Consider the following 15,130-nt stretch of genomic DNA (forward strand, 5'->3'; position numbering starts at 1 on the left):
TCATCGTAGTGGGACCGCCACCTACTGGCTAAATGAAGTACATGTTTTATTCATGTTTTTCTCCTAGCAGGTTAGCCAGATCTCTTCCTTATTTGCTCGGAAGAGTGTTTTGGCCTTCATGATGTTTAAACACAAAGTTGCTGTTTTTTTTCGCAAAAAGCTGTTGCCATGGTAACGCCCAGTTAATCGATAAAATAATGCTGATTTTGAGAATGTAAACATGCATGAAAACTCTTGAAACTTTGCACTCATAGATGGCCGGGGAAATTCATCAATATTTAATTATTCGATTGTGCAACCTTTAAAAGATGGCTCGCCACCGCCACCTAGAAAGTTATAAAATAGCGGCCCAATTTGTACGTTTCACCAACATCTACGAAGATTTGGTAATACATGTAACAGAAACAGCTCTACAAAAGAGCCTCTTGGAGCCATATGCTAAACCTAACAGGAATTCCGCCATTGTGGATTCACTTTAAAGTTTGGCGTCACCTTGACTATAAAAGCTGCTGTAACTTGATCTACATGATGAATTTGATTATTCAATTCCGATGTGCGTGCATCCCAACGTGCCAGTACCCAACGATGCCAGGGCTGCTAGGTCCCTTTATAGCTGCTTCCAGCTCTAGTTACTGTTATTATTATTGTTCTCTGTGTTCGATCGCATTTTTGGGTATCCTAAACATGCAAGAAAACTCACCAAACTTTGCAGTCTCATCGGGCCTGGTGAAAAATTTGATATTTTAAAGTTGGTGTAAACGAAGCAAAGAAAATGGCTCTGTAGGAGCCACCTAGAGTGGCAAAATGAAAAACAATCCCGGCCCGTTTGAGTTGTGTGAAGACCTTGCTGATGTTGAAATCCGAAGTTTGCGATTTCTTGTTAAATGCCGTTGCGATGGCAACGTGCAGTTCATCAATAAGACAAAGCTGATTTTGAGGGTCTAAACATCACTAGCGCCCCGGAGAATTTTTTTAAAAAACAGCCCTGGTTATACGGTTCACCGAGATCTATGAAAATTTGGTGCTATATGTAACATTTCAAGGCCTACAAAAAAGTCTCACCAAACAGGAAGTCCGTCATTTTGAATTAACTTTAAAGTATGAATTTGCTCTGAATACAATAGCTGCTGGAACTTCACCCACATGATAATTTTTTCAAAAAAAATTCTCACATTTCATAATAGTCGAAGCCTGAATACATCCACAAACTTATTTTTCATCGTAGTGGTAGCGCCATCTACTGGCTAAAGGAAGTACATGTTTTATTTTTGATGATTTTGCAGATTAACCAGGTCTAACTCATAATTGCTCAGAAGATTATGTAGACCAGGGGTGTCAAAGTCAAATGGACGGAGGGCGAAATAAAAAAATTTTGCGACAAGCCGAGTGCCGGGCAGATAGAATGTTCATTGAAATTTTTAAAAATGTCTAGATTGTATCGGGCCTTTCGCGCCTGCTGATGATGTCATGCTTTATATTTCTGGAATATATTTCTTTGACTTTATTTTTGTCACCCCCCTGGCTGTTGTGTTTTTATGTTCGGAGTTACTAAATAAAAAATAAAATAAAGTACATTACTGCTACTTTGCGAGGCAGCTTGTACGTCACTTCTGCTTATGACCCGAGAAGAAGCCGCCTCCCGTCTTGTGAAACAAGATCAGCGGAACGTTTGCGTTTCTGCTGCCTAACTGGAAACAATTTTCTTGTTGACTTGGGCTGCAAGATTGTATGTACTTTGCATAATGTGAAGTAAGAGAGGATCATATGATTGGTATGATGTCTCCAGCTGACTCTATTTTAGAGTGGCGAGGTATGAATGTGGGTGCTCCTGTCAGAAAACACAGGCCCGTATTCCACTTGACACGTCTATTTATTGTGGTCTGCAACAACACAGACAAAGAATAACCTAGCAACATCATCCAATGCATATCCAATAGTTAACAATATGCCTAAACGTTACAATTCACTGTATTAAGCAATTAAACAGCCAAACAATACATACAATACACATTCACACGTTTCTTCACTAGATTAGTTAGCATACTAGCCGAAATAACTAACTAGTGTGCGACTGGCTGGCGACCAGTTCGGGGTGTAATCTGCCTTCGCCCATTGACGGCTGGGATAGGCTCCAGCAATTCCCCGCGACCCTGTATAGGATAAGCGGTTTGGAAGATGACATGACATGACTAACTAGTGCTCATCAACGTGACATCACTCACGAGAACATGTCAAGAGTATTATGTACAGCAGTTACCTGACATGAACCAAAATGATTAAACTCACCTTTTAACATTTACACACAACAACAAACGTGGTGAAACACGGGAAATCTGCAACTACAGAGTTTGCTGGCACGAACAAACTATGAGCTGTGTCGAAGGAGGAAAAAAAAAGAAACCACGTCTCTTGCTATCAACACTTAGCGTTCGAGGAGAGTTCAATGCCTGCTCACAGTGTGGGACATCTCAGCATTACATCGAAACTCAATGAATTTATCAAATGCCAACAATTACTAATAGTAAAACAACGTGAGCATTCTAACATATAGTATTTCTTAATAAAGCGTGTTTTACTCCGAATAACTTTTCCCCACAATCCGATCCTGAAAGCCACGAGAACTGCCGTGAAGCCTTCAGTCGGCACGGAGATGACCAAAGGACGATCCTCGCAAAAGTAGCGGTAATGATCGTTATAACAACAGCCAGGGGGTGGCAAACATAGAGAAATATATTACAGAAATAGTGTTACAAATTGGGTTATCTGTCATCATCTGTCTGTCATCTTCCAAACCGCTTATCCTATATAGGGTCGCGGAGAGTTGCTGGAGCCTATCCCAGCCGTCAATGGGCGAAGGCAGACTACACCCCGAACTGGTCGCCAGCCAGTCGCAGGGCACAAAATTGGGTTATCTGTGTATCGAATTTGTGTCTTGCCAAGTTGTGTTGTTTCCGAGGTTAATGAATGTATCTGGATGAGGGCATGCGAGCGAGGGGAGCCGAGGACGAGGAGAGAGCCGTTGCTCTTCTTTGACTGAACGATTGTCGTACTGTATTGGCGTCGGCTGCGGCCCACAGTAGCCGGTTGGACTAATAAAAGTGTGATAGTTAAACTACGTCGGTGTTCTTGGAAGACGGTACATTATATTTTAAAGTGTGACGTCATCGGCAGGCGTGAAGGACCCGATCACATCTGTTACCCACACCAGCTTGCTGCGGGTTGCGGGCCGGATCTAATAATAAAGCAGTATCATCCCAGGGGTCGTAGAGAACCTTCATCCACATCCGGCCTGCGGGCCTTGACTTTGACATATGTGGTGTAGACCTTCCTGATGTAAAAAATAAGACGTTTGTGATTTTTCGTTAAAAGCTGTCGCCATGGCAATGCTTAGTTCGCCACTAAAACAATGCTGATTGTTTGCACGAATGCACAAAATATCACAAAACTTCGCACACACATCAAGTCTGGTGAAATCATCAATATTTTTCATTTTAACGTGCATTTTTCTTTTTTTTAATTGCTCTCTAGAGCCACCTAGAATTTTTTTTAAAAATCATCCCCGCTTGTACATTTCACCTACATCTATGAAAATTTGGTGCATGTAACAGGTCCTGCAGCACGGTGGTCAACTGGTTAGCACGTCCGCCTCACAGTTCAGAGGTCGTGGGTTCGATTCCGACCTTCCTGTGTGGAGTTGTCATGTTCTCCCCGTGCCTGCGTGTGTTTTCTCCGGGTGCTCTGGTTCCCTCCAAAAACATGCTTTGTAGATTAATTGATTACCGGTACTGTAAAATTGCCCCCAGGTGTGATTGTGAGTGTGGTTGTTTGTTTGTCTCTGTGTGCCCTGCGATTGGCTGGCAACCAGTTCAGGGTGTACCCCGCCTACTGCCCGATGACAGCTGGGGTAGGCTCCAGCATGCCCGCGACCCTTGTGAGGCTAAGCGGTATAGATAATGGATGGGTGGATTGACAGGTCAAGGCCGATAGAAAAGCCTCTTGGAGCCATACGCTACACCTAACAGGAAGTCCGCCATTTCTAATTTACTTTACAATTCAGCGTCACATTCACTTTCAAATCTGCTGTAACATGATCCTATTAATAATCATGATAATATTATAATATTTTGTGAAAATTTCACACATTTGACTAAAATCTATAACTGAAGACATCTACGAACTTACTTTTCAACGTAGTGGTCGTGCCACCTTCTGGTTAAAGCAAGAACATGTTTCTTTGATGTTTTTCTGCTGGCAGGTTAGCCACATCTACCTCATGTTTGCTCGGAAGAGTGTTTCGGCCTTCATGATGTTAAAACACGAAGTTTGAGATTTTACGCAAAAAACTATTGCCATGCTAACACTCAGTTTGCCAATAAAACAATGCTAATTTTGAGGATGTAAGCCTGCACGAAAAGTCATGAAACTTTGCGCACACATCAGGCCTGGTAAATTAATCAATATTTAATTATTAATTCCCCTCATGCTTTTAATCTGACGTACTTCATTTTCAAAAAATTACATTTCCAATATGCAAGTATTCCAACGTGCCAGTACCCCAACATTGCCTGGGCTGCGAGGGCCCTTTATAGGTGCTTGCAGCTCTAGTTTTTTTATGTTTTTCTCCTAGAAGGTTAACCAGGTATACCTCAAAATTCCTCAGAAGAGTGTGTATATCTTCCTAATATTAAAGTACAAAGTTGGGGATTTTGCGTGAAGAGCTGTCGCCACGATAACGGGCAATAAAACAATTTTTTTTATGGTCTAAACGTGTCCGAAATCTCACAAAACTATGCACACACATCAGGTCTTGCAAAATCATAAATAATTTAGTATTTTATCATGCAATTTTAAATAATGGCTCACTAGTGTCCCCTAGAATTTTTTTTAGATTCAGCCCAGGTTGTACGTTTCACCTACATCTACGAAAATTTGGTGGTAATATGTAGCTAAGTCCGACAAAAAAGTCTCTTGGAGCCATATCCTACCTGGAAGTCCGCCATTTGGAATTTACTTTAAAATTTGGCATCACATTAAGGGTTAAGTCGATGGGAGGGTCTGTGCAGCCCAAAAAATCTGCAGCTATGCACGTTTTCTGACTCAAGCACACAGAAGAATAGGACTCTAAGTGTATTAACTAACACCATACCATTGAAAACAAGGGGCTTGGTGAGTTTCACAAGTGCAATATCATAATCCAGTCCTTTGGGGTGATAGCGAGCATGATGTATGATCTGCTCCACTTCAAGAGGCTGGGCACCATGGACTGGTTGCTGTATCTCTCCCACATGGACTACCCACAAGGAAGGGTCTGCAAATCTGGTAACAGATTAAGTAATGAGCTCTGCCACATCAACCATTTTGATAAGAATTTATAAAATTTATAGACTCATAGAACTTATGGAATTTACTATGAACACTGTCTATGAACAAGTTAGCACACATAAAACGTAACAGACCAGGAAAAGTGGTGCCCGGTGAGCCATTATACAGTAACACAACTTAAATGAATAAACACACCATGACATAGGTTATAATGTCCTCTGGCACCATCATTTTATTGTAAAATTACAACATACTCTTTTGTTGAAGTGTTACGTTCAGGGAAAAGTTGAATAAATTTGCCCAAAACAGGTGAATGTATGACTTACCCAAACACACAGTGTGCTGCTGTGAGAATCCAACGTGATGTTATGATTGAGCCTCCACAGAGGTGTTCACTACTGAAATGAAGGCTGACCTGCCAGGGAAACTGGCCTGGCTGGGAGATGTTTCCTCCAACAATACGAGTCAAGTACTTAGGTCTGGAGCCACATTCTGTAGACAGAATTGTGCATATCAGCTAGATTGTTTTGTCTGTGAACCATGTGATCCAGTGTGTCTTTTATCACTGAGCCATCATATTACGATGACGACATTCGGTTCAAATGGAGAGCTTTATATAGCTATGACATTTATAATCAGGGGTGCACATAATTTTTTTCATGGGGTACTCAAATGAGTATTGACTTTGGTACTCACTAGTGGTTCAACGGATCACAAGTCACGATTCAGATCGGTCACGGATTTTGAGTCAGGGATCGGATTGTGTTTCTATGGAAGCCCATTCCTGCCAGTAAAAAAAAAAACGTGTGTGTGTGTGTTTGTGTGTGTGTTAAAATTGTGTGAATAGTGGTTTTATAGGCCTTATGCGATATAGCCCATTACGTTGAAGCAAAGGGTTGCATGGGTATACCTACAGTCTCTTCAGATGCCGTCTATATCAAACATTATTAGCAGACATAGTACAATTAAGAACCCCCCAAGCCAACGGACCAAAACTGCAATTGGTTGGATTCTAAACGGTCCATTATAGAAGCCTACCAACACCACAGCAGACAGTAATGAATATTCAGTGAACAGAGTTGCTGAGGATAATGAAAATATAGAACAATTACTTCTTCAGCAATTTAACCACAACTTGACACAACAGAAGTGCGACAACAAGTTAGAGATGTCACAAGAGGATCGCTGTTTTAATGGAATTTGTGGCAGGCTCTGCTTGTCACATGAATGGACATTACTACATACATCTACCACTGAAGAAAGGAATCGTCCAAATGCCAAATAATCAAAGTGTTGTCTTGCATCGAGCACGGTACCTTAAAACTAAATTAAAGAAAGATATTTCACGCTGAGTACACCATCTTCAAGAGAGAAATGGTGAACGCCAGTTATGTAGTAAAAGTACTACAAAGACAGCTGTGCCGTCAGGACGGCCAAGTATGGTACCTTTCCTCACCATGGAGTACTCCACCCACAGAAGAAAAAGCTTCGGGTTGTTTTTGACTGTGCAGCCAGCTATCAAGGAGTCTTATTGAACAGTGAGATTCTACAAGGACCAGACTTAATGAACACGCTTGTCGGAGTGTTAACTCGCTTCAGACAACACCCAGTCGCCATGATGGCGAACATCGAAAAGATGTAATACCAAGTGCGTGTTCCTGAAGAAGACCCCGATTTCATGCACTTCCTGTGGTGGCCTGAAGGGGACCTCACTCAAGATGTTGCCGAGTACAAGATGATCGTACACCTCTTCGGCACAACCTCTTCACCGAGCTGTGCCATGTTCGCTCTTCAAAGGACAGCACATGAAAACCAGAGACAAGCTCACCTGAGGTTGTGGATACAGTCCTCAAAAACTTTTACGCAGACGACTGTTTAAAGTCAATCGCCACCAAAGCTCAAGCCATCAAACTGAGAAGACCTCACAGCATTGTGTGCCGATGGAGGTTTTCGCTTGACGAAATGGTCGAGTAATAGTCGTAAACTGCTTGCATCTGTGCCAGACAGCGAGAGAGCAAGTGGACTGAAAGACCTGGACCTGAACCACAATGATCTTCCTGTGGAAAGAGCCCTAGGAGTATTGTGGTGCATCGAATCAGATTTGTTCAAATTCAGAATCAATGTAAAGGACTTGGCTTCCTTGCTCCAGTCGTCCTCCCAGCCAAGATAATCATGCAACAGCTGTGTAAGGAAAGTCTTTCATGGGACGATGAAATTCCAGAACAGCTATCACAAAAGTGGAACACGTGGCTACATGAGCTTCACCAACTCTCAGATATGAGATTAGCCAGATGTGTACGACCAGTGGACTTCGGGCCAGTCATTGAAACTCAACTTCATCACTTCTCTGATGCATCCGAGAATGGTTACGGAACAGCCTGATATCTCAGATTAATTTTTGTTTTTCTCCACTGGTGGAAAGGGACTTCTGCAAAAAAAAATTTAAAAATCCAATGGCGTAAAATGGGCTTTTGCAATTAAAATTTTTTACTGGCGGGAATGGGTTTCTTCCAAAGAATTTTTTTTTTTTTACTGCGGTAATGGGCATTCATGTTTCAGATCAGCAAAAAAAAAAAAAAAAAAAGAAAAAGATAATTAAAACTTAGACTTCATTTATTTTATAAAACACTTATTCCCATTAAAAAAAAAAAAAACTCCTAATGTCTAATATGGCCATTTAGGATTTAAGAACACAATATAAGGTCAATTATCGTGGTTTCGGATCAAACGGGATGGCCGCCTAGTCAGAGCGCTCCCGACGAAATTTATGAAAATTGCCCCAAAGTAAATTTAATCTACAACGAATTGGATAAAGATGAATTGTAAGCGGGCACCAATGACATCCAAAAAGAACAAGAGGGGTAAAAAGTCAACCCCAGAACAAATTGAGGATGACGGAACGCAGCTAACGGATCAAGCTAACGATAGCTCCGGGGCTAGTCGAGGGACCTCGCCCGCCTTGGGCTGTGAAATCGAGGAAGGAGAGGTGAATCTGTTGATGTTGCTGAAGGAGCTAAGATACGTCGGAAACGAAGTGAAAGAATTTCAGAAAGACACGAAAGCGCAACTCCAAGACATCAGAGGTGAGCTGGACAAAGCCAGTGCGAGACTCTGTGAAGTTGAAATCAGGGTTACAAGTTACAAGTTACGCCAGCTGCTTTCTGCGTTTGATACATGTACTGGTGTTACAACCGAATGCAGAGTGAACAACTGAAAGTTGTTTCTTTTAATGTGAATGAAATTCTGAATGTGATCAAAGCAAACAAAATATTGTCTAAACTAAAGAAAGAAAGAGCCCAGATTGCTTTACTCCAAGAGACACATATGAGCCATACAGATCATCTGAGGCTGAGGAGAAAGGGTTTTAAGTTTGTGTTTTTTTCATTGGATAAATATAAACACAAACGCAGGGGTGGCTACACTTATTTCAGGGACACTAAACTATGATCATATGAAATTAGTGATGAGGAGGGTAGATATGTAAAGTCAACAGGAAAAATTGAGGCTCTGAAATAACCATTATTAATGTGTACGCGCCGCCAGGGAGTGATTGGCAATTCTACAGGAAGATTTTAAATTTAATGGTTGATTCTCAGGGTTTGGTTGTCTGCGGTGGAGACTTTTAACTTTAGGCTTGATCCCAAATTGGACTCCACAAATCCAACTAGCCGAATTACTCCACTCATGAGGAAAATGTTATCTTATTTGTCAGAAATGGGGATAATTTACATTTGGCGTGAGTTGCATACATCCCGCAGAGATTATACTCACTACTCTAACTCATTTAAGGTGTATGCTGGACTTGATTATTTTTTTATGTTTAATGTGGACAGATTTAAAGCTACAGACTGTGACATTCTTACAAGGGATTTGTCTGATCATAGTCCTGTATTCCTGATTTTGCAGATTGATAAGAAGAAACGGTCTACGTTGTGGAAATTTAATTTTAACATACCGTATTTTCCGGACTATAACTCGCTCCAGCCATAAAATGCATACTAAAGGACAAAAAAACATATATAAGTCGCACTGAAGTATAAGTCGCATTTTGGGAGGAAATTGTGCACTTTGTACACATCATTTCCACCGAGCTACGATGGTAACATTTAGCTAATATTCACACATGCAGCATACAAGAAAGTTACTTTAAGAAAGACAACTTTACACTCACCAAAACAGTTGTAGACCGATTAAGTAAGTCTTTTATTTATCTGAGACCATGTAGAATGTTTTCCAAGTCTCCAAAAGTATTTATGTATTCGGTCGTAATTATGTCGTCGTCTCCTCTGCGCTCAGCTTACGTGTGTGGCTGCATGATGCAATACCTCAGCCAGAGGCAGGCAACTGCCTGTTTGTGGTTCATTCTTGTTCAACCATCGTCTGTAAGTAACTTAGACAATTGTGTTTAATGAGCATGCAATATTTATATACGAGCAGAATTGTGGATGATTGTGTGCATGTTGTTGACTGAAGATACTGATCGCTATCGCTAATCGTTATCGCTAATGCGAATCGCAATCGCCAATTGTTAGCATGTCTGCCTGTTTGTGGTTCATTCTTGTTCAACGTCTGAAACTAACTTAGACAATTGTGTGTAATGACATTTATATACGAGCTGAATTGTGGATGATTGTAGGTTGTGACTGAACATGCTAATCGCCAGAGCTGGGCAGTCCGTCCCTGGGCCGGACCGGTCAGACCCTCCGGCCCAGCCGGATGCCCTTTTTTGGGGCGCAGGGGTGGGGGGTGACAAATTTAAAAAATGGCTGGACTAAGCATGGCGGAAGTTGATTTTAGTCCGGCCCACTAATCGGCCCTCATGCGTGTGACCTGCTCGCGAGGCGGCCAAATTTCATCTCAGCCTACTCGGTGAAAGGCTTCTTTTTAGGCTTCTTTCAAAACAAATTGTGTCCAGGAGGAAAATCAAGCTGATTGAGCACTGATTGAGCAAGTATGACACTGGCACATCATGCACTTCCATACTTCCGGAAATACGCCGTAGCAAACCTGCTGTGTAGTGGTTTGCTGGCATGCTTTTATTTTGAAGGCAGGGAAGTGTGAAGGAGGGGAGTGTGGAAAATAGGTAACTTGTTGCTTGCAGACTTGTCGTCTGTTGGACAAATAAATCATACAATACGACAAAACCAACACCATGGCTCGCAATGGAAGTAAGTACACGCAGCTGGGTTGTTGTGTCTTTCACAACTTAATAACTTGGAGAAGTCTCAGAGCTCAGCTTCTTTTTATTGCGTAAACGGCATTCATTCACAGACGAGTTGAATCACTGATAACACTTGCAATTATTTCACTGGACTGAGGAAATCACAGGGCGAATAACTACGCCTGGAAAAGTTGGTCCATACACTGCATGAGTAAGTGGCGCGTTTGAAGCGTGTCCGCAGCGGGTTTGAATAGTATGTTAGCCAGCTAAATGTCTTTAAATAAACCTCTTCCGTTATCATGTAGGCCGGAAGGGTACCCAGGTCAAGGGTGGAGGGTTGTAGCCAGACGGGCAAAAAAGGGTCAAATGCCAAGCTCTGCTAATCACTATCGCTAATGCTAATTGTGATCGCTAATCATTAGCATAGGCTCATCTTGTACATGGCTATGAAAATGCATGTGTATGTAATGCATAGCTTGATAGCATTTTGTGTTTCTTGTGCAGTTTCACAATATAAACAGGCAACTTCGCTGCACATCTAGAGTCTGTGGCGTTTGTTTGTGAATGTTTAGCTGTTTGGATAAGTTGGCTTCCTCGACTAGCAAGGCCTGTTAGTTTAACAAAACATTAGACTTTAACCATTTAAATTATTCATGCATTTTAATAGCTTTTAGGATGTATCTTATGTTTCTTTATGTGGGGACAATAACATGTGAAATGATATAGAAGTAGGGGTGGGCGATATGACAATATTAGATCGTTAAGCGATTCAACGTGTTCACGATCTCACAAAGCCGGAGGATCGTTTGATCGTCTACATGGCACATTCTATAGTTTAGCTCGATGGCGGCGCAAAGCCGCTGACGCGTATACCCGACCACCCAATCACAGCACGTACAGTGCACCGTACGTGACACTCCCCACCTCCCTGTTTGTTTGCATGCACTATACAGCGGGGAGCTATAGCGAAAAGTCACCACGAAGCAGAGTTGGTCCCGAAAAGAAACTCCACATCCACAGTGTCGATTTGGTTTGGCTTTTCCTCGGAGGGGAACGCGCAAACCAGTTGTTTGCAAAGTTTGCAGAGTTTCAGTTTGGACGTCAGCACCGACAGCCAAATCAAACGGAGATCAGACCATTGGTAGCCGGAGGCAGCTGCTAGCTCCAAGCTAACGCAACCCACGGTACCACAGCCATTTAACAAGAGCACTCCATATGAAAAAAAACAGCAAGCAGTGTAAAGAAGTAACAGAGGCAGTGACTTATTACCTTGCTGAAGACATGATTCCCATTAAAACAGTGGAAAACGAGGGCTTTAAAAGACTCTTCAAAGTACTAGACCTGCGTTACGAGCTGTGTTTTTATGTTTACATTATGTTACCTTTTATTTTTACAGTCACTGCACATCTTGATAAAAATTGTCACTATTCAAATTAAAATCTGTTCAGAAAGCTTAGCTGACTTAAAATGTTTTTTTTTTCTTTTAGTTTCATACACATTTTAAATATGTTTCATTTTTTTTTAACATGAGCAAAATGGTCAGAAATGTGCAAATTAGTATTAAAAAAAACAATGTAAAAAAAAGAATTGTGATAAAATCGTGATCGTGATTTTATTTTTAAAAAAGCGTGATCTGATATTTTTGCCAGATCGCCCAACCCCTAAATAGAAGTAATTGTCATGGCTTGTTAGTGCTGACTTGTATTCTTGCATTCCCTCTGCAGGCGCTTAATCACAGAGGGTGGTCAAAACATAAATACAAGTCAGCACTAACAATCCATGACAGTAATAATGTGTTAATAATTTCACACATAAGTCACTCCAGAGTATAAGTCGCCCCCGGCCAAACTATGAAAAAAAAAAAAAACGCGACTTGTAGTCCGGAAAATATGGTACTCAATGATCCTGCCATAGTGTCTAAAATTAAGGAAGACATTAAAGTATTTTTGGAAATAAACGACACGCGAGAAATCTCACCCATTATTCTGTGGGACACGCGTAAAGCCGTAATGAGGGGCAATTTGATTTCCATAACCTCCCATCTTAAAAAGGGCAGAAACTTGCAGACCTGCAGGCAAAGTTGAACATAAAAGAACAAGAGGATATAAACAACCCAAATCCCACTACAAAGCAGGAAATCAGGAGATTAAAAGGGGAAATTGATGATATTTACACAGTAGAGGCCCAAAAGAATCCTCAAATTTTTCTAAAACAGAAATATTATGAGTTGGGTGGGAAATCGGCAAAATATTTGGCTTACAAATTGCGTAGACCGCAAGAGGATAATTCAATATACAAAATTAAGAATCCAAAAACTAATATGTGGAAACTAAATTGAATAAAATTCAGGAATGCTTTGAAATTTACTACAGGGATTTATACTCACAGCCAAATGCCTTGGAAGAGAATTACATAGATGCCTTTCTTGGTTCTCTAGACTTACCCTTGCTCTCTGATTTGAATAACGAGAATTTGCCGAAACAAATTACAGTGGAGGAAGTTGATGCAGCAATCTCTAGGTTGATGGCAGGAAAAGCAGTAGGACCTTATGGCTATGACTGTCATTGGTATCGTAGTTTTAGACAAATTCTAACCCCACTAATGTTGAGAACATTTAATAATGTTTTACGAGAGGTCAAAACCCCACCGTCGTGGAGAGAAGCAACTATATCGGTTGTTCCAAAAGAAGGGAAAGACAGGAAGGAATGTTGGAACTATTGACCGATTAGTGTTCTCAACCTACACTACAAACTGTTCACGTCCATCCTCGCTCGAAGATTGGAGAAATTGCTTCCTTACCTCATTAATCTGGACCAGACCGGATTTGTTCGTCACAGACAAACAACTGATAACATTAGAAGAATATTGCACATTATGAATGATGTCCACAAGAACACAACACAATCAATTATAGGGAGCCTGGATGCAGAGAAGGCCTTTGATTCGGTTAGATGGGCCTTTCTGTACAGGGTGTTGGAGAAATTTGGTTTCGAGGACAAATTTATTAGAGTAATCGAGGCGCTGTATGACAAGCCATCAGCCCGGATCAAAATCAATGGGATCTTTCTGGAGTCTTTTTTTTTTTTTTAAACGACTATATAGGCAGGGTTGCGCAATTTCACCTCTTCTATTTGATTTATTTATAGAGCCACTTGGCCGAATGATAAGACAAAATATAAATATCAGAGGTATAACTATGTTAGGAGTTGAACACAAAGTGGCAATGTTTGCTGATGATGTACTGTTCTGTCTGGGGGAGCCAGAGAGCTCATTTCAAGAATTGATGTCAACCCTGACCAAATTTGGTCAGCTTTCTTTCAGGTTGCAAAGTTAACATTTTAAAAACACAGGTGATGACTCTAAACTTTACGGCCACTGAGCCGTTACGGAGAGGTTTTAAATTAAATTGGGAAAATGAGAACATTAAATACTTAGGGATACGACTGACTAAGGATCTCTCAGGGCTCTTCCAGGCAAACTATCAACCAATATCACTCAATATTAAAGCAGATATACACAGGTGGAATCAGGTCCTTTTCCTGAGCCTTAGCTCAAGGATAAGCGCAGTTAAGATGAGTGTACTCCCCCGTCTGCTTTATCTATTTAGGAGTTTGCCTGTTGAGGTGAGCGAGAATCAATTTAGAGAATGGGATAAGTGGATTTCCAGGTTTATTTGGCAGGGCCTAAACCTAGGATCAGATATGCCACCCTTCAACTCCCGAAGGAAGGTGGAGGTTTGAGCCTTCCTTCATTAAGGAATTATTATTATGCTGCTCAAATAACTCCTCTTCTCTATTGGTATAATGACACATACACAGCTACGTGGAAAGTGTTGGAATGTGCTCAATCATCTCAATTTCCTATCCAAGCTGCGATAGCAGATAGGGGCTTGATGGAACATTTAGAAAAAGAAGGGAACCCATGGTTAGCCCACACGCTTCGGGTTTGGCAGAAGGTGGTGAGTTTTTGTGGGACTCACAAGATGTTGAAGATATTTAGATGGTTTGCTTACGACTCGGACTTTGCCCCCAATAAACTTGACCCTAGCTTTAAATCATGGGTAAAGCAGGGCCTCACAACGTTTTTTTCACTTAGTTACAAAAATGTTGTCCACAGCTTTGAGGCCCTGCGGGACAAATATGGTTTAGTGCAGAGTGAATTTCACAGATATTTGCAATTACGATCATATATTACACACAAATGTAAGCAGACCAACCTCTCAGCCACCGAATCTGACTTTTACCAAATTCTAAAAAACACGATGTCTGTGATTCCCACAAAAACAATTTCTAAATTGTACATGGCTTTATGCCGTGCCACTAATGACAACACTTTGTACATTAAACAAAAGTGGGAGAGGGAGTCTGGGTTGAGGATCTCAGATGAGATGTGGGGCAATATATTGTCCTTACAATGCTCAACCAGCTCTATGGACTGGAGGGAGCATTGCTGGTAGAATATTGTCAAATACTTTCGGACCCCATACCAAGAGAAATACAAGGGTGTGGACAGGCCATGCTGGAGGGACTGTGGCTCGACAATTGCCAACCACAACCATGTATTTTGGGACTGTCCTAAGGTGAAAGATTTTTGGAAGGGTGTCCAGATGTCTCTAAGTGTTGTATTTAATTAGCAAATTCCTCTGAG

General features: G+C 41.3%; 1 protein-coding gene across 1 annotated transcript in view; it reads right to left on the reverse strand.

The window, feature by feature from the left end:
- Nucleotides 1–15,130, reverse strand: part of tmprss3a (transmembrane serine protease 3a) — a 256,219-nt gene that overhangs the window by 70,963 nt on the left and 170,126 nt on the right. Inside the window, exons 9-10 of the mRNA XM_086052254.1 lie at nt 5,649–5,814; nt 5,147–5,316 (exon numbers count right to left, since the gene is read on the reverse strand). Of these exons, the coding sequence (XP_085908380.1) occupies nt 5,147–5,316; nt 5,649–5,814 (336 nt within the window). The remainder of the gene's footprint in view (nt 1–5,146; nt 5,317–5,648; nt 5,815–15,130) is intronic.

The sequence above is a fragment of the Filicampus tigris genome, chromosome 14 (genome assembly GCF_054856515.1).
Source record: "Filicampus tigris isolate MCC_2025a chromosome 14, RoL_Ftig_1.0, whole genome shotgun sequence".
Taxonomy (NCBI): Eukaryota; Metazoa; Chordata; class Actinopteri; order Syngnathiformes; family Syngnathidae; genus Filicampus; species Filicampus tigris.